Source organism: Zea mays, chromosome 4, assembly GCF_902167145.1.
Source record: "Zea mays cultivar B73 chromosome 4, Zm-B73-REFERENCE-NAM-5.0, whole genome shotgun sequence".
Classification (NCBI taxonomy): Eukaryota; Viridiplantae; Streptophyta; class Magnoliopsida; order Poales; family Poaceae; genus Zea; species Zea mays.
In genome coordinates this window covers 245252955-245276780 of record NC_050099.1, presented here as the reverse complement: position 1 = coordinate 245276780, position 23826 = coordinate 245252955, and the positions used below count along the sequence as shown (strand labels likewise).

Genomic DNA, 23826 nt, shown 5'->3' with positions numbered 1-23826 from the left:
CCTGCTTACCTCGATATAATCATTATCACTACTGGTTGATGAACTTTCTTTTCTATTTTGAACAATAGCAGGATAATCTGAGGAATCTGCAGAATCAGAAGTATCACTAACAGTGTGGTTCTCTGGCGGGACATTCTGGGGAGGATCAATCATGTCGTTGCTATCCTCACATGATTCAGAACTGATATCCCCTGTAATTCCACGCACTCCTTTCAAAAGTAAGTGCTTCATTTTTTCTGTTATCTTGGCATTAGCAGATGGGTCAACAGTTGGGGCAGCATTATCGTTACTAGATTTGATGGATGATGGATGACAAAGGCACTCATCAAACTTATAGTTCCGCTTGAGCTTCAGTCGGCGCCGCCATTTATCTTCAGTTTTGTCAAGTTTCCAGTATGTCACAATATTATTTGGAAAAGGAGCAGCAGACCATGGCCCCCTCTCATCACTCAGAGCACGGAGAATATGAATCCACTTGTCCTGTTATGAAACATAAATCAATTTATATGGAATATTAAATATCTAAACATTATGTTTGGTAAAACCATAAAATGAGGTAACAACTTACTGCAACAATTTGCTGATCCTCGTCAAATGCTAGCTGGAAAGCTGCTTTTCTACTGTCGTCCGCAGCTATAGCAGCAGTCTTGGCAAACTGTACATCATCCTCAAAACTTTGCAGTTGTTCAACGTCTTGAATTGAGCGTTCATCAAGTTTAGAATGGAGTTCCTGGACCAGCTTCATGCGATCAGCAATTGCATCCTTCATGTACTTTGCCTCATCAGTAGCCTGGGTACCAGAAAAGTGATCATGTCAGAACAAGCATTGTTTCAGAATTGATTGCAAACTGGACAAAAGGAAATTCTTTTTTTCGGCGGGGGGGGGGGGGGGGGGGGGGGGGGGGGTGAAAGTGTTAGAATACCCGTTTGGGGTTTTCCCCGTGTAATTACTATCTTACCCCTCTGTAATGGGTCTGGCCCAGTTTACTCAAGCCTATTAATACAACTCCCTAGACCATGTTAGGGTTAGGGGTTTTTCCCATTCAACTTGGTACCAGAGCCACTGTAGTTTTTTTTTCTTTTCTCTCTTCTCCAGGCGCCGCTGCCACTGTTAGACTGTGTGTGTGAGTGTGGGTGGGCCGGCACCACTGTTGGGCTACCGGCCCATTAGGGTTGAGTCCCTATATATATGTAGTTATGTACCTCATCTCCTATCAATACAATAGTTCATCCTTATTTATGGTATCAGACTAGGTTAGGGTTTCTTCTCTCCCACAGCAGCCGCCGGCTGCTCCATCCCCTTTGCAGCCGCTTCCTGCGCCGCCACCCCCGGGAGGCTCAGCCTTCCCTCCCGGGGGCGGCCTCCCACCCGGTGCTCCGCCGACGAGCTCTTCCACAACGGCCAGATCCGACTCGCCGTTGCGCTGTTGCTGCAGCCAGACGGGGACCCGGACCCCGACCCCGCCGCGGGCGTGCAGCACGAGAACCAGCAGGCGGAGGCGGACGAGCGCGGCCGCGTCTGCAGCCGCTCCGTGCGGCGCAAGGCGCGCTCCATGTCCCCGTTCCGCACGCATTGGCGGTCCGCGTTCCAAGTCCTGGTGCCGAAGCCCGAGTCCGCCGGCGAGGCGCAGCAGCCGACGGCGGCGTCGCGCTCGTCGTCGTCGTCGTCCACCGCATCCTCATCTGCGTCGTCTAGGGGCTCCCGCCGCTTGAGCGGGTTCATCAAGGACCTGCTCCATCGCAGCAAGTCGGACGGCGGCAAGAGCAGCCTGCAGCACCCGGGTGTGTGACCTGTCCTCCTTCGGCCGCCAGGAGCCCGACGAGTTCGTCAAGGCCTCTCCCATCCCCATGGCGCGCCAGAGCAGCCCCTCTGCTCCCGCCCCACTCCACTCCAGCTCAGCAGCCATGGCCGCCCTCAGCTCCTCTCTCATGGTGACGCGCGGACGGGCTGCTCCCTGCTCTCGCCGGCCACAGACGCCCAGGACCGGCTCACCTTCCCCTCTCCCTGCTTTCTTCAACCTCCAGCCGGCCTTCCCATCCATGGCCGTCGGCCTCCCTAGCCTGGTGGACGTGCCCAGCGCCTCCCCAGTCCACCAGCCCCGCTCCTGCTTTCTTTTCTCCCCTGCACGAGCCTTGCTCGATGCCCTCGCTCCCTCAAGCAGTAGGACGGATGGAGCTATCTGCCATAGCGCATGTCTCCCTGGCACATAGCGCTCGTCTCCCATGGCCTCCCTGGCACATAGCGCCTGTCTCCCATGACGCTCAGCGCAGCAGCGCCTCACCCTTCGACCTTAACCTGTCGCCGGCGCCGTTCACACCCCTTGCCAGGTCCAGCGCAGGCCCTTGCCCGGCTGGACTCGCCCCGCCGCCCACCCCTTCATCGCCTTCGTTGGATCCGTCGCTGTCGCGGCCTTCCCGGCCGGATCCACGTTGCTGCGACCTTTCTGGCTCGATCTGCCGTCCCTTTGGCTGGATCGCGTCTTCCCGGCTGGATCCGTCGCTACCGTGGCCTTCCCGGCCGGATCTGTGTTTCCCCTTCTATTCTGCCGCGGGCGCGGACACCATGACCGGCGCAGGCGTGTGCACTGCTGTCGGCCTCCCTGGCGGGGCTCCTTGACGCCCGGACGATCGAAGAAGGAAGGTCGACCTGCCGGTGCCCTTTTGTTGTGTCGCCCTGCCGATCGTTGACGCTCGAACGTCAACCCCTCCCGAAGATCAGGCTTCTGCTGCGTGTCTCCCGACCGCGACCACCTCGACTTTGGCTACCTCGGCATCTAGGAGCTATCGTCTTCTTGGAGCACACACCGGTCTCTGCTCCAGCCGCAACATTCGCACCATTACGAGGCTGCGACTGCGGGGGGGATTTCAGCCCGTCGGCTCCTACCTTTGGTCTCTACTCCAGTCTCATCGTGTGTGGTGCCCCCGTTGCGACTGCGGGGGGGGATGTTAGACTGTGTGTGTGTGAGTGTGAGTGTGTGTGGGCTGGCACCACTGTTGGGCTGCCGGCCCATTATGGTTAGGGTTGAGTCCCTATATATATATATATATATATATACCTCATCTCCTATCAATACAATAGTTCATCCTTCTACAGCCACCCTACCTCGGTCGCCACGCTCGGCCGCCGGCCTCCTCTGTCGCGAGGGCAGGCCGCGTCCGCGGCCGCATCGACAGTGCCCAGCCAGGCCCCGCGTTCCCCGGCGTCGTAGGGACCGGCGGCGGCCTTGCCCGCCGCATCCTGCTCCTCGGTACCGGCAGGCGCGCCGTCGAGCTGTAGCTCCCGCGGCTCCGCTTCTCGGGCCCCATCTCACTAGTGCGCGGCCGATGAGCTGCAGAGCGTGAGCTTCGGCTCGTCCTCGGACCGCTCGCGCTCGGCCTCCACAGCGTCCACGGCCACGGCGTCCTGCTCCACGTCCTCGTCGGGGCCGCTACACCAGCACCTCTCGCTCCCGGCCCCGCGCCCGAACCCCTCCCCCGCGCCGACCCTGCCCACGCAGATCCCGCGCCTCGGCACCGTATCGCTGTCCGGCCCCGGCCCCGTCTCGCTTCCTCCCAGCTTGAAGTGCCTCCACCTCTCCTCCCTGCTCACCTCCTACCTCCAGTCTTGCACCTGCAGAGCCCGCCGCATCCTGCTCCTCCACGGCATCTCCGTCGTGAAGGCCGTCTGTTGTGCGCGCCGCTCTGCCCATCACGCGACGGCCATTTCCCCTCTGTCTGTCAACCGCCGCGGGCTCACCTCACCCGACTTCCTGCTCATCGGCACCGCTTGGGCCGGCCTTGCCGCGAACCAGTTTCGGCCTCCACTCCTCCTCGCCTATAGCAACGCCTTTCCCCCAGCGTCGTGCCGACTGCTTGTCTCTGACCACTTCTCCGCTCTCTCATGGCTTCACCCCCTTTCGACGGGCTCACCGTGCGTGTCCTCCACGATGGTCAGCTTGTCCAGGGCACCTTCGTGGCCTACGATCGTGCCATGAGCCCTGTCCTTCGTGACTGTGTTGAAATCCACCCCAACGCCGGTCGTCACGTGCCCGGACCCCTTGTCTTCCCTCGTACAGTGATTGCCTCCCTGGCAATCGAGCCCCCGTTGTCTCCCTCCCCTCCTAGTAACCACGTCAGAGCTCCTCCTTGGCTCTCTCCACGCACCCTATGACCTCCCCACTTTCTCCCTCTCCCACCGATTGGGTGGTCGACTCCGGGGCCTCCTTCCACACTACTCCCACAACTAGTTCGTTATTCCACTCTCATCCCCCACACCCCTCACATCCTTCCTCCATCATCGTAGGCAACAGTTCCACTCTCCCAGTCACCTCAGTAGGTGCATCCGTTCTTCCAGGACCATTCTGCCTTAACGACGTCCTTGTTGCTCCCGGTCTGACTCATCCCCTCCTCTCGGTTCGTCGCTTCACTAATGACAACCACTGCTCTATGGAGTTCGACCCCTGGGGTCTCACCATACGCCACCTTCCCACACATGTTGTGCTCGCTCGCTGTGACAGCTCCGGCCCCTCTATTCTCTTCACTTGCCCTCCACTCCCCCCACCAGAGTAGCCTCATCTCCTGCACTTACTACTACCACCACATCACATGCTCTTGCTACTACCACCACCTCCGCCGCCATTTGGCATCGTCGCCTCGGGCACCCTGGACCTGACGCCATGTCACAGCTTTCCAGCCACTCAGACATATCCTATACTCGGGGCTCTTCTGAGCGCCTCTGTCATGCTTGTCAGCTCGGCCGTCACTCCCGTCTTCCTTTTTCCACTTCCACGTCCAGGGTTGTTCAGGCCTTTGATCTTGTCCACTGTGATCTCTGGACGTCTCCTGTCCTTAGCCTCTCCGGCTACAAATACTACTTGGTCATTCTGGACGACTACTCTCATATTCTTTGGACTTTCCCCCTTCGGCTGAAGTCCGACACGTTTACCACCCTCACTCACTTCTTCGCATGGGTATCCACCCAGTTCCGGCGCCCGGTCCGTGCACTGCAGTGCGACAACGGCCGCGAGTTCGACAACCACGCCTCTCGGTCATTCTTTCTCACCAGTGGCATTCAGTTGCGTCTCTCGTGCCCCTACACCTCCGCCCAGAACGGTCGAGCAGAGCGCATGATCCGCACCACCACCAACATGATCCGCTGCCTTCTCTTCCAGGCGTCTCTCCCTACCAGCTACTGGGCAGAGGCTCTCCACACCGCCACCCACCTCCTCAACCGTCTTCCCTCCAAGGCGGTGAGCCACCCAACTCCCTACTTCGCCCTATACGGCACAACCCCCACCTACGACCACCTTCGCGTGTTCGGCTTTGCCTGCTACCCTAACACTTCCGCTACTGCCCCTCATAAGCTTTCTCCTCGCTCCACCCGCTGCCTCTTCCTTGGCTACTCCTCTGACAACAAGGGGTATCGGTGTCTGGACCTCGCCTCCCACCGCATCATTATCTCTTGTCATGTCGTCTTCGACGAGGATGTGTTTCCCCTTGCTGGCCCCTCCCCACCCACCGATCTCGACTCCCTCCTCGAGTCTGATCCGGTCTCCCCCTCCTCCCAGGCGCCCCGCCTTGCGCCGTTACCCGCACCCCGTGTGGCCTCGACGTCGCGGCTCGCGCCTATTCCCGTGCCACGTGTGGCCCCGTCGATCACACCTGCGCCACGCGCGGCCCCGTCTACCACACCTGCGCACTGCGCAGCCCCACCGACCCCTCCAGCACTAGGCGCGGTCCCGTCAATCATGCCTGCGCCTCGCGCGGCCTCGTCGATCACGCCAGCGCCACGCGCGGCCCTGTCGACCACGCCCGCGCCTCGCGCGGCCGCGTCGACCCCTCCCGCACCATGCGCGGCCCCGTCGACGCCCACGGCTCGCTTCGCCGACCCCGCGCTCGTCTGCCACCGTCGCCGCCACGTCACTACCTCGGCACTTGCTGACCCGGGCCTGTCGACGAGCCCGGTGCGCTTCGTCGACCCCGCCGTCGTCTATCACCGTCGCGAGTCGGCCACGCCCGCAGCCCCCGACGTCCCGGCAGACCGCCCCGAGCCACCGGTGTACCACCCGGTCGCCATCCACCGCGACCCCAGGCACGTCCACCCGATGGTGACCCGGCGCGCCGCCGGCGTTCTTCGACCTGTCGACCGGCTGATCTTGGCAGCTGATACGACTACCACTCCACCGGACGCCTCCCCGGTCTCGCCGACCCACACTGGCGACGCGCTATGGAGGAGTACGCGGCCCTCCTGGCCAACCACACCTAGGACCTGGTGCCGTGTCCACCAGGCACCAACGTGGTCACCGACAAGTGGCTATTTTGCCACAAGCTTACCTCGGACGGGTCCCTCGACCGCTACAAGGCCCGATGGGTCCTTCGGGGCTTCACCCAACACCCCGGAGTGGACTACGACGAGACCTTCAGCCCCGTCGTCAAGTTCGTCACTGTTCGCACCGTCCTCTCCCTCGCCCTCTCCCGGGACTGGGCGATCCATCAGCTCGATGTCAAGAATGCCTTCCTCCACGGCACTCTGACAGAGACTGTCTACTGCAGCCAGCCCACCGGTTTCGTCGACGAAGCTCGTCCGGATCTGGTCTGTCGGCTCAACCGCTCCCTCTACGGCCTTAAGCAGGCGCCGCGGGCCTGGTACAGTCGCTTCGCTTCCTACTTGGCCTCCATCGGCTTCGTCGAGGCCAAGTCGGACACGTCCCTCTTCATCTACCGACGCGGCGACGACACCATTTTCCTTCTACTCTACGTCGACGACATTGTGCTCACGGCATCCACCGCCAACCTTCTTCAGCGCACGATCGTCGCCCTGCAGCGGGAGTTCGCGATGAAGGACCTGGGGCCCCTCCACCACTTCCTCGGCATCACCGCCGAGCGCCGGCCCTAGGGTCTCTTCCTCCATCAGCGCCCGTACGCCATCGACATACTGGAGCGGGTTGGCATGTCCGACTGCAAGCCCTGCGCCACGTCTGTCGACACTCAGGCGAAGCTCTCCGAGGACGACGGGCCCCCGATCGCCGATGCGACGTCCGACCGGAGCCTGACCGGCGCGCTCCAGTACCTCACCTTCTCTAGGCCTGACATCGCCTACGTCGTCCAGCAGATGTGCCTGCATATGCACACCCCGCGGGAGCCTCATCTCACCGCTCTCAAGCAGATCTTGCGCTACCTCCGCGGCTCCCTCGACTACGACCTCCTACTCCGACCATCCCCGACGTCGGAACTCGTGGTCTACACCGACGCCGACTGGGCTGGTTGTCCAGACACACGTCGATCCACCTCCGGTTACGCCGTGTTCCTGGGCGCCAACCTCGTCTCCTAGGCCGCCAAGCGGCAGCCCGTCGTCTCTCGCTCCAGTGCTGAGGCCGAGTACCGTGCCGTGGCCAACGGCATGGCAGAGGCCTCCTGGTTGCGACAGCTCCTCCACGAACTTCACAGTCCCCTCCAGCGCGCCACCCTCGTCTACTGCGACAACGTCAGCGCAGTCTACCACTCCACCAATCCCGTGCAGCGTCAGCGCACGAAGCACGTGAAGATCGACCTGCACTTCGTCCGCGAGCGTGTCGCCGCCGGTGACGTTCGGGTTCTCAGCGTCCCCACCAACGTCAGCGCAGTCTACCTCTCCACCAATCCCGTGCAGCGTCAACGCACGAAGCACGTGGAGATCGACCTGCACTTCGTCCGCGAGCGTGTCGCCGCCGGTGACGTTCGGGTTCTCAGCGTCCCCACCACGCTGCAGTCCGCCGACATCTTCACCAATGGATTACCGTCGAGTGTATTTTTGGACTTTCGCTCCAGTCTCAACATCTGTACAGGATAGAGTTGTGACTGCGGGGGGTGTTAGAATACCCGTTTAGGGTTTGGGGTTTTCCCCGTGTAATTACTATCTTACCCCTCTGTAATGGGCCTGGCCCAGTTTACTCAAGCCTATTAATACAACTCCCTAGGCCCTGTTAGGGTTTGGGGTTTTTCCCATTCAACTGAAAGTTATCCCTACAGCTACAAAACACAGCTGACAGCAAAGAACAATGCATGCTATTAAATCTGTTAGATGGTTCAGAAATTTCTGAGAAACACAAAATAGGTTCTGCATAGAACTGAACGTGAAGACAGGGACAAACCGCAGTGAGAACCCGGTCCTTCTGTACAAGATTAAGAATGAACCCAGCCTCCTTACTGTTATTTGCTTCAGTAGAATCATCTCTGCCTACTATATTAGTTGTAAGCATAGACTTTCCATAGATCACAGTTTCAAGAATCAAGTGTGACATGACATGGAAACGTGCACCATCATCAAGTTGCCCATACTGGGATCTTACCCTTAGTAAGGACCTGCAGCAATAAGTTACTAAACTGTCAAATTAACCATCATCAAGCGAATGATTATATATAAAATAAGATTACAAATCCTACCAAATCAAGAAATGCAGTCTATTTTTGCACTGATCATCTTCAGAGATAATATTAGGGAGCAGTGATATAAATTGCTGAACACATTTGGATGCGTTTTCTAAGCCAGCTTTGCAGAGATACATAATGATGAGATGGAAGATAATTCTTGGAAATCTCTCCCCTCTTAGCATCATAGCTTTGTCAGCAACTTTGTTAGTCTTTCCACCTAATGCGCTACTGATGCCTCCTGTTACAACTACAGCAGCCATTTCTGCAGCTGGGATATTGAGGGACTCTACTAATCCGCGGGCCCGTTGCCCAATAGATGGTCCAGCTGTATTTAAACCCTTTGGTGTTAATCTGGTTTGGCCTTTGCCATTCAAATAGCACAGAAGCGTCCATATCTTGTCAAAAAAGCTCCACCAATCATCAGTCAACTTTTCTCCATCATTAAATAATATATTACTCCAAGGAAGACTGCAAAAATGCAAATTGAAATACTTACTACTGGTATAAATACAAAATGCTCATAAGTACTACTCCCTCCGTTCTTTTTTATTTGTCGTGTTTTAGTACAAAAATGAACTAGCAGGCGACAAATATTCAAGAACGGAGGTAGTACTATGTATGGCCCACAAACCAAGTCAGTGAAAACAATATAACTGAGTAAACAGGCCAGCAAGGTAATATCAAACTAATTAAACTAGTGACATAGCCAACCTCAATAAAAGCAAACCAAGGGGCTAACTTCAGAAAGTGCATGAAGTTTAGTGTCATTCATCTACACTGAACTACTTCAAATCCAGTAGAAAGACAATTTTACAGGTATTGCTCTTTCTCTTCTGGTTGCTGTATGTTTAGTTGTACAGGCTTGTTCTTTTTTCTGCTTTTATTTAATACAAAAATCTTACAGTGGGGGTTTCCCCTGCTGTATTCTAAAACAAGTATTGCTGCAGAAATCACTATCCTAAGTACATCATCCAATATTTATGCTGTGTTATAGTGCCTCTGACAATCTTTATTGCAATAATTAATACATGATGCAACCCACCTCAAACAACAGGGTTTTGTTTCCCAATACCACTGAGTAACACCTGGATCTTTAGTCTGAAAAAGAATCTCCCAGATCTGAAGCATACCACTGCAGAATAGTACCTCGCCTTCACTAGGCCTAACATCGCTCACGCGGTCGATCAGGTGTGCCTTCACATGCACACCTTGTGGGAGCACCACTTCACCGCTGTCAAGCAGATTCTTCGTTATCTTCGTAGCACCCTCGACATCGGCCTCCTTCAGCCTTCTCCGACTTCTGAGCTAGTGGTCTACACCGACGTTGATTGGGTTGACTACACTCGTTGGTCCACTTCTGGCTACACCATGTTCTTTGACGCCAATCTCATCTCTTGGTCCTCAAAGCGGCAGCCCGTCGTCTCCCGCTTCAACGTTGAGGCCAAGTATCGCGTTGTGGCCAATGGCATGGCAGAGGCTTACTAGCTCCACCAGCCTCTTCATGTGCTCCAGTGCTCCACAGCCCCCTCGTGCGTGCCACCCTCGTCTACCGCGAAAACGTTAGCACGGTCTACCTCGCACCAATCATGTACAGCATCAGCGCACGAAGCATGTGGAGATCGACCTCCACTTCGTTCGCGAGCGTGTCGCTGTCGGCCATGTTCTCGTTCTCCACGTCCCGCCCACTTTGCAGTTCGCCGACATTTTCACCAAGGGGCTTCCTTCCACAGTTTTCACTGAGTTTCGGTCCAGTATCAACATCCATACAAGATTGAGTTGTGGCTGCAGGGGGTGTTAGTGTAACCGTGTATCTCTCTCTTGCAATGGGCCTTGGCCCAGTTAATAGGCCTTGGCCCAGTTACTCAGCTATATTAATATACTCACAACCCACATTAGGGTTAGGGTTTCAGTCTATCCAATAACTATCTCTATCATGTATCGGTGTATATATTCGGGCCTAGTGCCCTCATATTGAATATAATGCAATTCATAACAATTTAGAGGCACAAACAGGATTTTCTCAAAAAGTAAAAGAGATAATGTGACACACCAGCACATGTTTTTGGCACATGATTTCAAGCAATTTGATATTTTTTAATTTTAATGCTTTATTAGAAGAATTCAAGCATACAGACAATAACTGTTAAGACATGTTTCATAGTACTTTCCTTGATAATTCCTCTGATCACAACATTTCTCATAAGTCAAACCTTTTTAACGTTGACTACCAATATCTATAAAAACATATTAAGTTAAACAAGTTGTGTATTATAAAAATAGTTTTCAAAGAATCTAGTAATGTCAATCCATCTTTTGGTGATTTCTTATTTATTTTAGGGGTATCCTTCTTTTGTTTCATCTTGCAGCCTACTCTTATCTCCTAAGTGAGGTGGAGAGATTGCTTTGTATTGGTCTCTCCCTTTTTTTCTCTAATTTATAAAGGTACGCAGCTCTCCTGTGTGTTAGAGAAAAAATTAACAATCCATAAATTTTAGATACTAGTGGTCAAAGTTCAAAAAAGATTGACTTAGGACAAACCTAGATGTTTTGGTCAGAAGTAGCAATTTGTGAGGCTACATTACTGTTATATTACCTTGTAAGCAGACCATTGCCCTCAGTATTCATAATTTCTAGAACTGCCGAGTTGATGTCATCAGATGACAAATGTGCAGACATGTCAGGTGAAGGAAACTGCAAAGAAAAGGGTAGGATGAGTGAATGAGGACCACAGCTGGAAAAAAATCAGTTTGGTACCAAGTATCACTCAGACATACCAAGAGTTTAATTCCAATTTGGTCAACAAAGAGTTCATGACTAAGATTTAAAAGATACAAGATATTATCACGGCATGGCTGAGAATTGAAAACACTTTCTTCAGAAGATGTCTCAAGAAGGCTTCCAATGAGATCTTCAAAAATGTCTCGGAGCATGGAGGAATTTGGTAACTGCCCCTGTAGATTAGGCATTATCAATTAAGCAATCTGAAGTGTCAATAAAATGAAAAAATTATTAAATTACAATGACAGAATCTCAACCTGCTCAATTTTCAGTAGAAGGAAATTTGTTGTATCTTCCAGTTGATGCCAGCCACCTTTCACAGAGAATATGCAATAGGAGAGAACCAACGAATACATGTTCCTCACAAGAATCAGCTCATTGGTCTCCAAACCGTCAGCCTTGGCTACAGAATTCGATTTGTAGTTCCTAAGTACATCAAGCTTCGCAGATGTTTCAAGCCAAGAGCTCCAACCATACTCCTGACAGGAACATTTTATAAGCAATATAAAACTGATTTCTAATGACTGAAATAGTATTAGAAAGTACCATAAGGGATTCAACATTCACAGGATTTGAATCCAGCAAATCAAGAAGATCACTTAAAATCTTTGTACGCACTGAAGCATCTCGACAAGATTGAATATATTTAAAAATGCAAACCAGAATCTGAGGGACAAAAAAAGGAGCCATGCTCCTATCTTTTAAAGCATCAGATTGGGAACGTTTCTGTAAAACCTAGACAGAAAAATATAAGCATTAGTTACTTTATTGAAGGCATTAGTTGACATCGGAAGCCAAAGATAAGAGGATAAATATCATAGTATTACACTTAGTATGAAACTTGGTGATTACCTGCTTAGGACTGGCTCCACCAAGAAGAACATCAAAAAGACTAGCACATAAATGATCTGAAAGTGGAAATTTGAAAAGTCTATCAGATATTGAATAAAAAAACAGTTGAGGTGCTGCTGTTGCCCCTTTCCTTATATCTTCAGCAATGGATCTAGGTCGTCCTACAGGGAGGCCAAAAATTTTTGGCCCTCTTTTCTCAGATGGAACCCCAACCAAAAGCTTTCCAAGAAGCTGAAGGCCCAATAGGCGGATTGGCTCAAATTCCCTGGCAAACAAATGATGTAAAAATTCACATCTTCATATATAAACTAAAAAGTACGATACAGAGAGAAAACAGATATAAAAACTGCATTTGCATCTTGCCATGAATTGTATCACAAAAAAGATGACACGAAGTAAAGGAAAAATATTTTTCGCCAGTCGGAAACAGAGTTCAGTTTTTTTTAAAAAAAAAGGTCCATAATATCTGCAATTTGATAAACCCTAATGAGTAACGACAAGAGCAAAAGTACCCTATCAACGTGAGAATTAATGTAGATTGAAATCTTTGCTTGCTTTTAGCTAGTATCTGTAAGTAAATCAAAGCAAATCACCTCTTAAGAAGATTGATGAAAATGTAACAACCACCAAGTGAATTTACTTGCTCCAAGAAAGATGGTACAAGCGAGTTCTGTGAAAGGGCGCGGATAATCATATGGAGTATATCCTCAACACATGCAACATCTTGACTTCGTTCAAGAAAGGAAACAAGAGCTCTGATATCATGTTGAGAAACCTTTAGCCTGAAACAGATAATTCCATCACCAATTCAGCCCAAAATAATATGAATGAAAATGTAAGCACATGCAAATCAAGAAAAAAAAGTTTCAGATTTGTGTACAGGGCAACATTGAAAATGAAAAGGACAGAAATTTGGGACTGCTAATGGAGAGAAAAAACATAAGATAATCTTTGACGAACAGTTGCAAGTAATTTACTTTAAGCTCATTTCTGCCAGACTCAACAGGAGAAGTCGGATCTTGCGAATTTCTTCCATGCTTGGTCTCTCCCCAGTCACCTTTTTGCTTACCAGCAAAGGCTTAGAAAACCTTGGATCTAGCTTTTCCGAGTAGAACTGTTTTATGACATCAATGATCCTAGGGAGCGCACATAATACTGGTAAAAATTTCCCATCAGCTTCAAAATATTGTATCAGAAACAAAAAAAGTTCTCTCTGTACTTGATAGGTTGCATATGCCCAGATATGTGGATTCAAGTAAAACTGTGAAAGAGCATCTCTCAATAGAATATCTGACATGCCTGAAAAAAGGCAGATAAGCTACTGATATAACCTCTTCCAAACAAGTAGGAAGATAAGAGAGGGAGAGGGAGGAGGAGAGCTCACTAGAGGTCTTCAAAATAGTAAACATGTATTTCGATGCTGAAAGAGTCTTGATATTTAGCAGCTGCGGTGAAACAGACTGGAACAGGAACCCTAAAATAGAAAATCCAGAAAGAAGATGCATCTGTTGCTGATTTGCTATATTTCCATCTAGAACAGATGCAACAAGCTCAATAACTTGACCAGCCAATTGATCTCTGGTGGCAAACTCTCCATTCTGAACCACAGCATCATCAAAGTGGATCAGAAGAGGGAAAAATACAGAAACGCCACCAACACAATAGATTATTTCTTGCAGCAGGCGCCGGGAGCATAATTTTGTCCCACCCATGGTGGTTGCCTCAAACTTACTCTTGTCAAGACCATCCAGTGCAGATGATACATTAAACAAAGTCCGATTGTTACTAGCCTACAGAGAAGAAAAGGATAAGTATTCAATTATATGATTCCAGCATTGTCTTGAAAAAGATAGAATATCATGCTTGGAGGCCGGCTCAAACCTGTGCATTCAAGCCAAAAATCATTTTCGATGAAATGCCATCCTTTGCATCAAGTATTCCCTTGTACCGTGAGTCATCATTTGTAAGCAAATTCTGATCACCAAGGAAAGAGTACATGTAACTTGGTCCTAGGTTATAAATGCCCCTTATTTGTTCAGGGGAGAGAGCATCGGAAAATGCATAAACAGGGCCCATTTGACCAGTAAAAGCAAGAGTGTTCTCAAAGCCAAGAGAAGAAGGTTCTTCACCGATGGGCATCAATTCTGTACCAACACTACAGCGAGTCATTAGTTCATTTACTTTTGTGTACCTGCAAATACCAAAAGAAAGATAAGATACTATTGAAAAATAGACATCATAAAAGCCAAATTAGTATAAGATATGCAACAGCTAATTTATGTAATTAAGTCCTATTCTTTTTAGACTTTTTGTTGAATGTTTGAGCAACTTAGCAGTAATACCATTGTTGTATGACCATGCAAGAACTAACAGAGATTACAATCTTGACACTGTTAGTGGCAGAATACTATCTCAAATATGGTGTTTTGAGCAAACTATTGTTATTAGTCCAAGTTGTTAATGTCTAATCTTCCTCCAAGAGATGCCTAACACCCCCATGTACTAAGAATCAGAACAGCTATTGTAATATATCAGAGGACCCTGTCTGTACAGCTATTGTGGCACAAAGGTTGCATAATCATACATGGGCCTCTGACATCAGAGGACCCTGTCTGTACAGGTTCTTGTAGAGTATCTGCAGCTTTGGAACTTGGTGGACAACCTGGAGCTTCAGCAAGACACCCCTGATTAGCATATATGGCACCTATCTAAGCATGGGGTATACTCCAGTAAATTATCTTATGAGGCCTTTTCAATGGGACAGTAAAATTTGGTCTGTGGAAACGTATCTGGAAAACATGGGCACCATTACAATTGCAATGCAGGTTCTTTGTCTGGTTGGCTGTCAAAAATCAGTGTTGGACTGCTGACAGGCTAGCTAAATGGGGGCTCCCCCATACTGCTGCTTGCCCTCTGTGTGATCAGGCTGAGGAGACTATCCAACACTGTCTAGTCATTTGTCTTTGCTAGAGGCGTTTGGTCCCTTCTTTTCATGAATCTAGGGTTGTTGACACTCTCACCACAGTCTGATGATAGATTAATAAGATGGTGGAGTAGAGCTGCTAGCGCAGTCCCGAATAAGCTCAAAAAAGGGGTCTTAACTCCCCCATCATGTTGGTTGCTTGAGATATCCGGAAGCATAGGAATGGTTGTGTTTGACAGCAAAAGTCCTCGTGTTTCTGCTATTCTGCAGGTTGTTGTCAGTTGGAGAATGAAACCCTAACCCTAATCAGGGTTGGGAGTGTGTGTATATAGCTGAGTGTTGTGGCCAAGGCCCATTACAATGGAGGCATACACAGAGACGTAAACAGCACTCTAACACCTCCCGCAGTCTCAACTCTATCCTGTACAGATGTTGAGACTGGAGTGAAACTCGGCAAAAACGCTCGACGGCAGCCCCTTGGTGAAGATGTCGGCGAACTGTAGCGTGGTGGGGACACTGAGAACCCGAACATCACCGGTGGTGACACACTCGCGAACGAAGTGCAGGTCGATCTCCACGTGCTTCGCGCGCTGATGCTGCACGGGATTGGTGGAGAGGTAGACCGCGCTGATGTTGTCGCAGTAGACGAGGGCAACATGCTCGAGGGGGTTGTGGACCTCCTGGAGAAGCTAGCGCAGCCAGGAGGCCTCGGCCACACCATTGGCCACAGCGCGGTACTCGACCTCAGCGCTAGAGCAAGAGACGTCAGGTTGGTGCTTGGCGGTCCAAGAGACGAGGTTGACGCCCAGGAACACGGCGTAACCAGAAGTGGATCGGCGCGTGTTAGGACAGCCAGCCCAGTAAGCGTCGGTGTAGACCACGAGCTCCGATGTCGGGGAGGTCGGAGTAGGAGGTTGTAGTCGAGGGAGCCGCGGAAGTAGCGTAGAATCCGCTTGAGAGCGGTGAGGTGGGGCTCCCGCGGGGTGTGCATATGCAGGCGCACCTGCTGGACGGCGTAGGCGATGTCGGGCCTGGAGAAGGTCAGGTACTGAAGGGCACCGATCAGGCTCCAGTAGGACGTCGCGTCGGCGACTGAGGGCCCGTCATCCATAGAGAGATTCGCCTTAGTGTCGACAGGCGTGGAGCAAGGCTTGCAATCGGACATGCTAGCCCGCTCTAGGATGTCGATGGCGTACTGACGCTGGTGGCGGAAGAGACCTTGAGGCCGGCGCTCGGCGGTGATGTCGAAGAAGTGGTGAAGGGGCCCGAGGTCCTTCATCGCGAACTCTCACTGAAGGACGACGATCGTGCGCTGTAGAAGGTCGGCGGTGGATGTCGTGAGCACAATGTCGTCGACGTAGAGTAGGAGGTAGACGGTGTCGTCGCCGCGCCAATAGATGAAGAGGACGTGTCCGACTTGGCCTCAACGAAGCCGATGGAGGCCAAGTAGGAGGCGAAGCGACTGTACCAAGCCCGTGGCGCCTGTTTGAAGCCGTATAGGTAGCGGTTCAGCCGGCAAACTAGATCCAGGCGAGCGGCGTCGACGAAGCGGATGGGCTGGCTGCAGTAGACAGTCTCCGTCAAAGTGTCGTGGAAGAAGGCATCCTTGACGTCGAGCAGATGGATCGTCCAGTCCCGGGAAAGAGCGAGGGAGAGGATAGCTCGAACGGTGGCGAACTTGACAACAGGGCTAAAGGTCTCGTCGTAGTCCACTTCAAGGTACTGGGTGAAGCCCCGAAGGACCCAACGGGCCTTGTAGCGGTCGAGGGAGCCGTCCGAGGTCAGCTTATGGTGAAAGAGCCACTTGCCTGTGACCACGTTGGTGTCTGGTGGACACGGCTCTAGGTCCTAGGTTTGGTTGGCCAGCAGGGTCGCTAACTCCTCCATAGTGCGACGCTAGTGGAGGTCAGCAAGGGCGGCGCGAATGGAGGGGACCAGGGAGGCGCCCAGAGGGTTGGCAGCCGTGTCAGCCGCCAGGATCAGCTGGTCAACGCGGCGGAGAACGTCGGTTGCGCGGCGAGTCACCATCGGGTGGACGTGCCCGGGGTCGCGGTGGATGGTGACCGCGTGGTACACAAGAGGCTCGATACGGGCCAGCGGGGCGTCGGGAGTCGAGGGCGGGGCTCGCTCGCGGCGGTGGTAGACGAGGCTGGGGTTGGCAAAACGAGTTGTGCTCGTCGACGGGGCCGGGTCAACGGGAGCCGAGGGAGTGGCCCGCCCTCGGCGATGGTAAACGAGGGCGGGGTCGACGAAGCGGGCCGCGCTAGTCGTTGGAGAATGAAACTCTAACCCTAATCAGGGTTGGGAGTGTATATATATAGCTGAGTGTTGTGGGCCAAGACTCATTACAATGGAGGTATACACAGAGACGTAAACAACACTCTAACATTGCCAATGAATGCTCCCTTTGGAGTGCGGTGGGGGCCGATGCTCTTCAAGACCTGCTTACCCGTGAATGCACTTCAAGGAACTAGGTTGGGATGCTAGTTGTAGTATGACCTGTGTGAATGGCTAGTTGTCGTGTGACTTGTGTAGGTGGTGGTTGGTGAATTTGAGCATCTCCTTTGATGCTCTTGGCCCAACCAACATTGTAATCGGGGCTGACCTTTCAGTCGCCCCGTCTGTTTTCTCTCTTAATGAAATTATTCACAGACCTCCTGCTATGTTCTAGAAAACATTAGTGAATAAGGAAGTGTTTGAACATTATCCGTAAGTACTTAAATCTGATGATTGAATGAAATTGACTCACAAAATGCAAGTCATGCAGCAAAGAAGTGAGGATTTGACATACCTGCACTTTTCACTTGATACTAGATCGCCATCTACATAGCATCTCAGCTGACTCCCTCCAGAGAAGGTTCTCCCAATTGTATGAGTAACACAAAGGAATTTCCATTGCTTGATAGGGAGGCTTAGAGATAACAAAACACACTGATGCTTTGGATTGACAGACTGCAAAGCATGTGGAGGTAATTTATATGAGGATATATTATAGTTTATGAAAGAAAAGGAGCACTGGCAAAATTTAATAAAAAGTGAACGTAGGGAGGTGGCAGGAATTACCTCATAGATTAGAGTATTATTCCCAATCATAGCTAAACATCCTTTTCCATTTTCAGTGAAGAAAGAGTAAAGACCCATCAAACCCTTCTCAGGGAAACTTTCCACCCTTAGCCAGCAACAGAAAGATAAACCTTTATTGTAAGGCCATTGAACTGATGATTTAATTTCAATGCCCTGTTGGGGAAAAGGTATCAGGAATCATACAAAGGAATGCAAAATATGGCATAAATATATGATGAAAAAAATCCTTTTATAATTAGCAGAAAGAAAATACTACCAAAATGGCTTCTAGTACATTAAGATGAACATACTCACAGAGTCATGACCACTAAACTCAAAGAAAGCTTCAGGACCCTTTTCCTTGAGCATGTGACTAACACTTGTCAAAAGCAATGAACTGTGCTGCTGCTTTGCAATAATCTCCTCGTCACGAAGGAGGGCAAAAAATTTTCGAATATCCTTTCCACAAATACTGTGTCCACCAATGATCTGAATTATTTCTGCGATTTTCATTACAATGTCATTCCCTTTCTCAACTTTAAACCAATCAAGAAGGAAACTAAGCAACCCTGCTCTGAAACAAGAAGTTCTATTTGTAATGGACCCCTTGAGCAACTGTTGCAAGACCATAAGCCCATAATGCTGGAGTGAAGTGCTGCTCTGCCAATTGAAAATCACCAATGTTACATACACATATAAGTATCAACAAAGCGCATGCGCACACACAGAGGAATATAGGGAGGGGCAAACGGACCTTTTGCAGAACATTTATTAATAGCATAATCACATCTTCATTCTGATGAAAAGGACAGCAGAATCACGTAACAAATATCAGGTAGCAGAATGTAATAGAAGGGGGTACAATTTAGTGAAGCAAATCAAGTATATATACAAGGATGTCGTTGCTTCCAAAAACATGTCATTTCTCACCTTTATTGTTGCTTTTTCATTTATGTCAAATGTCCCATCGACAAGCATGTCAAGTAGGGCATCCAGGAGTTTAGGACTTGGAATCCACTTACAGAAGTCCAATAGCAAGCTTTGCAGTGTTTGATAACCTGCACCGACCAGCAATCTGAAGGCAGCCTGGATAAGGCAAACCAGAATTTAAAATCACATCAAGCAAATAACAGCACGAGTAAAGAGCTGGACAGACCAATACTTAGACTAACTACCCCCTTGTAAAAGAAACCCAGCTCAGCGGGGTGCTTGCTTGTATGTGCTGGCCTGTTCGCTTCTACTACTTACCGCTGTGGCTGCAAATGAATGCTTTCAGTTTCAGCCATCCTTCCTATATATGCATCAGCCTACTGGGGATAGGAGCTGTGAACTGAATCACAAGGAGGAAAGAAGTGCAACATCAGAGAGGCCAACAAATGCAGGGATGGCAGCACAGTGAGGTGACCCTGGGTCCAATTAGTTTCCAACCCGTTTTTACCCAATCCATGCATCACTTTGTTTCATGATTTGGTTGGGTGTAACAGGTGGATTGGGTGGGCTGTGCTCACACCCATAAGGCCATAATTAGACCTATCTAATAGTCTAATTTCCACCTAGTGCTGTGCCATGTGTGTAGGCCTATGAACTTTACCACATGTATGTGCCAGATTAAGTACCAATGAATAGTGCCAACACGCAAACGGTAATGGTGCAGCACTAATGTTGCTGGTACAGTGGTATGCAACACTGCAGGGATTAAGTTGCCAACGGTAACCCAGGAGGACATCCATGAAAACAAGATACAGGTGCCTTTCCAGGAACAACCAAAATGGTAACAGCAGGCTTGAAAGTACTTGCTTAGTACAGTTTATGTAGCACATGCATGAACTATAGCGAAATATTTTGTTACCTTTGACTCATCATTTTCAGCAAGTAGAGCAGTCAGTGTCCGAAGGACATTAAGAACCAATTGCTCCCCAACTGCTTCATCAAAAGTTCCATTCAGCAAAGAGACTATATGCAAGAAGCACTCCCCATTGCGAAACAGATTTTGATAATACTGCCAAAAATATAATAGTGAAAAACAATTAAAACTGTCAGGGACGAGGTGGATTATGATGCGAAGAGAAATACCAAAAAATGTAAGTACCATGTGCAGATCCATCTTTACAAGAGAACAAAAAACATACCACACGGTCTATCATTATGACCTCTCTCATATTGACTAATAGATCAATTGACAATTCTGCAAAAGCCTTTTCCTTTTCTTTTGCACGAGTGAAAGTCTCAAGATATTTGGAGCATAGTAGCATCTTTGCTGCGTGGTGTTGTGCTGATGACGAAGGTAACTGATTGTAAGAAAGAACAGGAGAGGTTTAAGATCCAGACAATAGTATAAAGAACAATATAAGAAAAGAGGGTGGATACGACTTACCCTAAATAAGGCAAGTACTTGCTCCAATATGTGTTTCCTGAGGTATTCTTCTTGGAACAAATCAAATAAACACTCGATGCAATTAGCATTGCATAAAACTGTAATCCTTCCAATGTCAGATATTGTGGCATACTCCTTGAAAAGGTTGAAAGCCAGTTTCACAAATGCACAAGTGTTCTTAATTCTCTCATCTGAATAAGTCGTCTGAGCATTTCTGGATTGAGAACCATTTTGATTTAAGTCATCTTGGGACAGCTTCCTTATTTCTTGTGCTTGAAGGCATGCAACCTTCAGGACTCTAGTGAGCACATCAATTGACTTGAAAGAAGCTAGAGTTTGTTCAGTTGCAAGTTGTAGGATCACGTGAAAGCTCTTAACAATACCACCGGCCAATCCAGGATCATAGGTACAATGTTCAAGTGCACCTACCAATGCTAAGCATTCTGGCTACAAACAAAACAAGGCAATTTTAGAGAGAAGGTGCAAACAAAAAAAATGGCACTGTTCACATTATCATAATAGGAGTAACAACTTAGAGCAACTCCAATAGTTCTCTAAAAGACTTTCTAAATCAATAATCTAGGTAGTTAACATAAAAACTCATCTTCAACAGTTCTCTAAATTAACTTCCTAAATTTTAGCAACTTCTCATCTAACCAAATTTCCTCTCTACATTTGGCAACCGATAGCAACTCTCTAAACAAAAATGTTGACTGCATCATGTAGGTAATGAAGGTGATTGTTGACATTTGTGACCTATTTGTTTTTATGTGCATAGATATAAAACAAAATTATGACCTATATTTAGAGAACTATTAGAGAACTCACATTTTTTTACTCCCAAAGTTATTTAGCAACTTCTAAAATCTGTGATTTAGACAGCTAAAATTTACATAACTATTGGAGATGCTCTTATCTAAGGCAGGGGAAAATGGGGATACCAAGTTATTTGAGTTTTCATTGAGTGTTGCAGCAAACTCCAAGAAGGAAATAGCTTCTGCTTGAAGAACGTTGACATCGGTTTCACTGAAACTTTTGGAATCGATTGATTTGGGAGCATCAATAAGTTGATCATTCTGTTGAATGTAGTCCAAAGATGATCCAAAGTAGAAAAATTTCTCTGAAAATATCAGATCCCAGAGACCCTCCTCTCGAAAAGATTTAAGTAGAGCTGGTGCTGAAATAAGAACCTTCCTAAACGTGCAAAGCATGTAATGCTGCATGGTATTTGCTAAAATCCTGGAGCATTAATCAACGAAAAGAAAATCATCAGCGAAAGAAATTAGTAACAAAATCTTCCCACTAAAATACATACATGTTCAGCTTGCAGAGACCGAAAGGGCCTCTAGCTAAGTTGGTTAGGTAGTCTGAGTAGCACTTCTCGGGTCCTGAGTTTGACTCCCGTGGGAGCGAATTTCAAGTTGTGGTTAAAAAAATCCCCTCAGCTGTCCCACGCCAAACCACAGGTCTGAGGCCCGGCCCCAGTCACGATCGTTCTCACATGGCTACGGCCTACGGTGCCGCTGTATATAGGTGGGGGTTCGGGGGTTTTCTCGACATATGCGAGAAGGTTTTCTTAATACAATGCTCGGGGATGTCTTACCCCTCGCAGTATTATTCACACAGAGACTGATCCAAAAAACATAATAGCCAGAACAGTGAACAAATAGAAAAGGTGCAAAGGATTAGAAAGCAGATAATAAAAAACAGAAACTATTTGAAAGATGGCTCAAATGGTGCAAATTATCTATAAGAACTTTTAAATTGTTACTCGTTGAGCATTCGACTATGTGTTTTTAGTTGATGTTCGACCAATACACCTTAGCTTGGAAAATATCCTTTGTTAAACCCAATATACGCTATCTTGATTGATTGGACATAATGAATGTAAAGGATGATAGTTTATTAATAATAACAACAAAGCTATATTCCCGAGCAAGTTGTTGGGGTAGGTTAGAGATGCATCAAGTCAACAAAGTGGCATAGCAAACAAAAGGAGAAAGAATTGACCTTATATGGTTAGGCAAATCAGTTTCACTAGCACAAGCTTTCATGCACGGGAAAACTGTTGAAAGAACCTTTATAATCCACCTTGCACATTGCTCCCAGTAAGCCAATGAGATGGATAGTGAAATTTGGGTAACATCAGTTGGAGCAGGGCAGTATTTGATCTCCTTGGGAGGAAGGAGAAATGAGCAAAGTGTTATGCTTAATTTTACAGAATACTCGTTCCATTCTGATGTATCAAGAATATCTACAGGATTTGAGAAAGATTCCAATGTTGGTGAAGGCCCAGTGCTTTCTTTATCAGCTTTCAGGATGGCCTGAGCATTAAGAATTTTTTGCTGATGATACTCCTGAAGCATAAATGCAGGCCAACAGATACTGTTTGCAAATTTATGTATCCGCCCATTTTCACACAAAAATTGCAGATTATTGACATTACCGAAGCTGATCAACAGTCAAGGACACAAGACAAAATATGAAACAGTATGTGGAAACAATTTTCTGACAATACAGTCACATTTCCTTATAACAAAGCCGGTTCAAAACGGCACACATGGGGCTATCCACGTCATCATTAAATTGTGCACCGTTGGATTACAAAGCAAGGGCTCCTGTTACTCCTGCTACGGCAGCTCATTGTTTGGTAAAAAAAAAGGGTCCGGCTAAAGGAAATGGTAGCTGCTTTCTAGAGACATCTGCCGGCCACTTTCTCCTTCCTGGCTTCTCGCTTCTTCTCCCAACTGTGGCGCTTTACATCCCTTTCTTCCTTTTTGCTCCTTTCTGGATCACCACAGGCGCTTCATCTGCTGTTGGGTTCCTACTCGGCTCCATTTGTTTTAGTGAGATATATGTTTTGCTTACTCCGCCTCCGTATAGAAGTTTCCTCTCGGTCGGCTTCCTCCTCGGCTCCGGTTGTTTGCTCAGATAGGATTTTTATCGTTCGTCGTCCGTTTCGATTCGGTGGACATCTGTCTGTTTCCAGATCCGTGCTTTCAATCATGCTCAGCATCCTTTTACTGAGATTTTCTTGTACCTGAGAACCTCATGCTTTTTTTTATACATTGAGGTTCGAAAAGGCCACTGTTTTACTTAGCTCATTAACTAAGCATCTCTTTTTCAGTCGTTTCTCCCAAAGTTTAGGGTTTCTGGTGTGTGCTCCATTACGGTTCGAAAGGGCAATATTTTACTTTGTGCATTGAACGAACGTCTCTACTCCTCAATTTGCCCCAAAAATTTTAGGGTTTAGGCTTTTCTCTGATTTTGGCTTCTCGGTCTAATCCATGATTTCTTTCCTCCATTTTAGGATGTGTGTATTGCTTGCGTTTCATTTCGCCCACAAAACATTTTTCGTGCTCATAGATTGTTGCAGGAACTCTTTTTTGGGACATCAACTTTGTCGCCTAGTTGTTGCTGTACAACGAAAATAGTAACCCGTTTCACC

General features: G+C 48.7%; 1 protein-coding gene across 4 annotated transcripts in view; it reads right to left on the bottom strand.

The window, feature by feature from the left end:
* Positions 1 to 23826, bottom strand: part of LOC100382952 (uncharacterized) — a 55061-nt gene that overhangs the window by 6024 nt on the left and 25211 nt on the right. Inside the window, exons 8-30 of one of the 4 annotated variants that reach the window (XM_023302219.2) lie at positions 22389 to 22829; positions 21320 to 21617; positions 20379 to 20825; positions 20134 to 20292; positions 19854 to 20003; positions 18935 to 19090; positions 18759 to 18800; positions 18320 to 18664; positions 18005 to 18178; positions 17733 to 17893; positions 13900 to 14209; positions 13403 to 13808; positions 12996 to 13317; positions 12612 to 12800; positions 12019 to 12283; positions 11713 to 11901; positions 11424 to 11642; positions 11163 to 11339; positions 10982 to 11079; positions 8401 to 8856; positions 8109 to 8319; positions 569 to 790; positions 10 to 480 (exon numbers count right to left, since the gene is read on the bottom strand). In XM_023302219.2, the coding sequence (XP_023157987.1) occupies positions 10 to 480; positions 569 to 790; positions 8109 to 8319; positions 8401 to 8856; positions 10982 to 11079; positions 11163 to 11339; positions 11424 to 11642; positions 11713 to 11901; positions 12019 to 12283; positions 12612 to 12800; positions 12996 to 13317; positions 13403 to 13808; positions 13900 to 14209; positions 17733 to 17893; positions 18005 to 18178; positions 18320 to 18664; positions 18759 to 18800; positions 18935 to 19090; positions 19854 to 20003; positions 20134 to 20292; positions 20379 to 20825; positions 21320 to 21617; positions 22389 to 22829 (5908 nt within the window). 4 annotated transcript variants of the gene reach the window in all.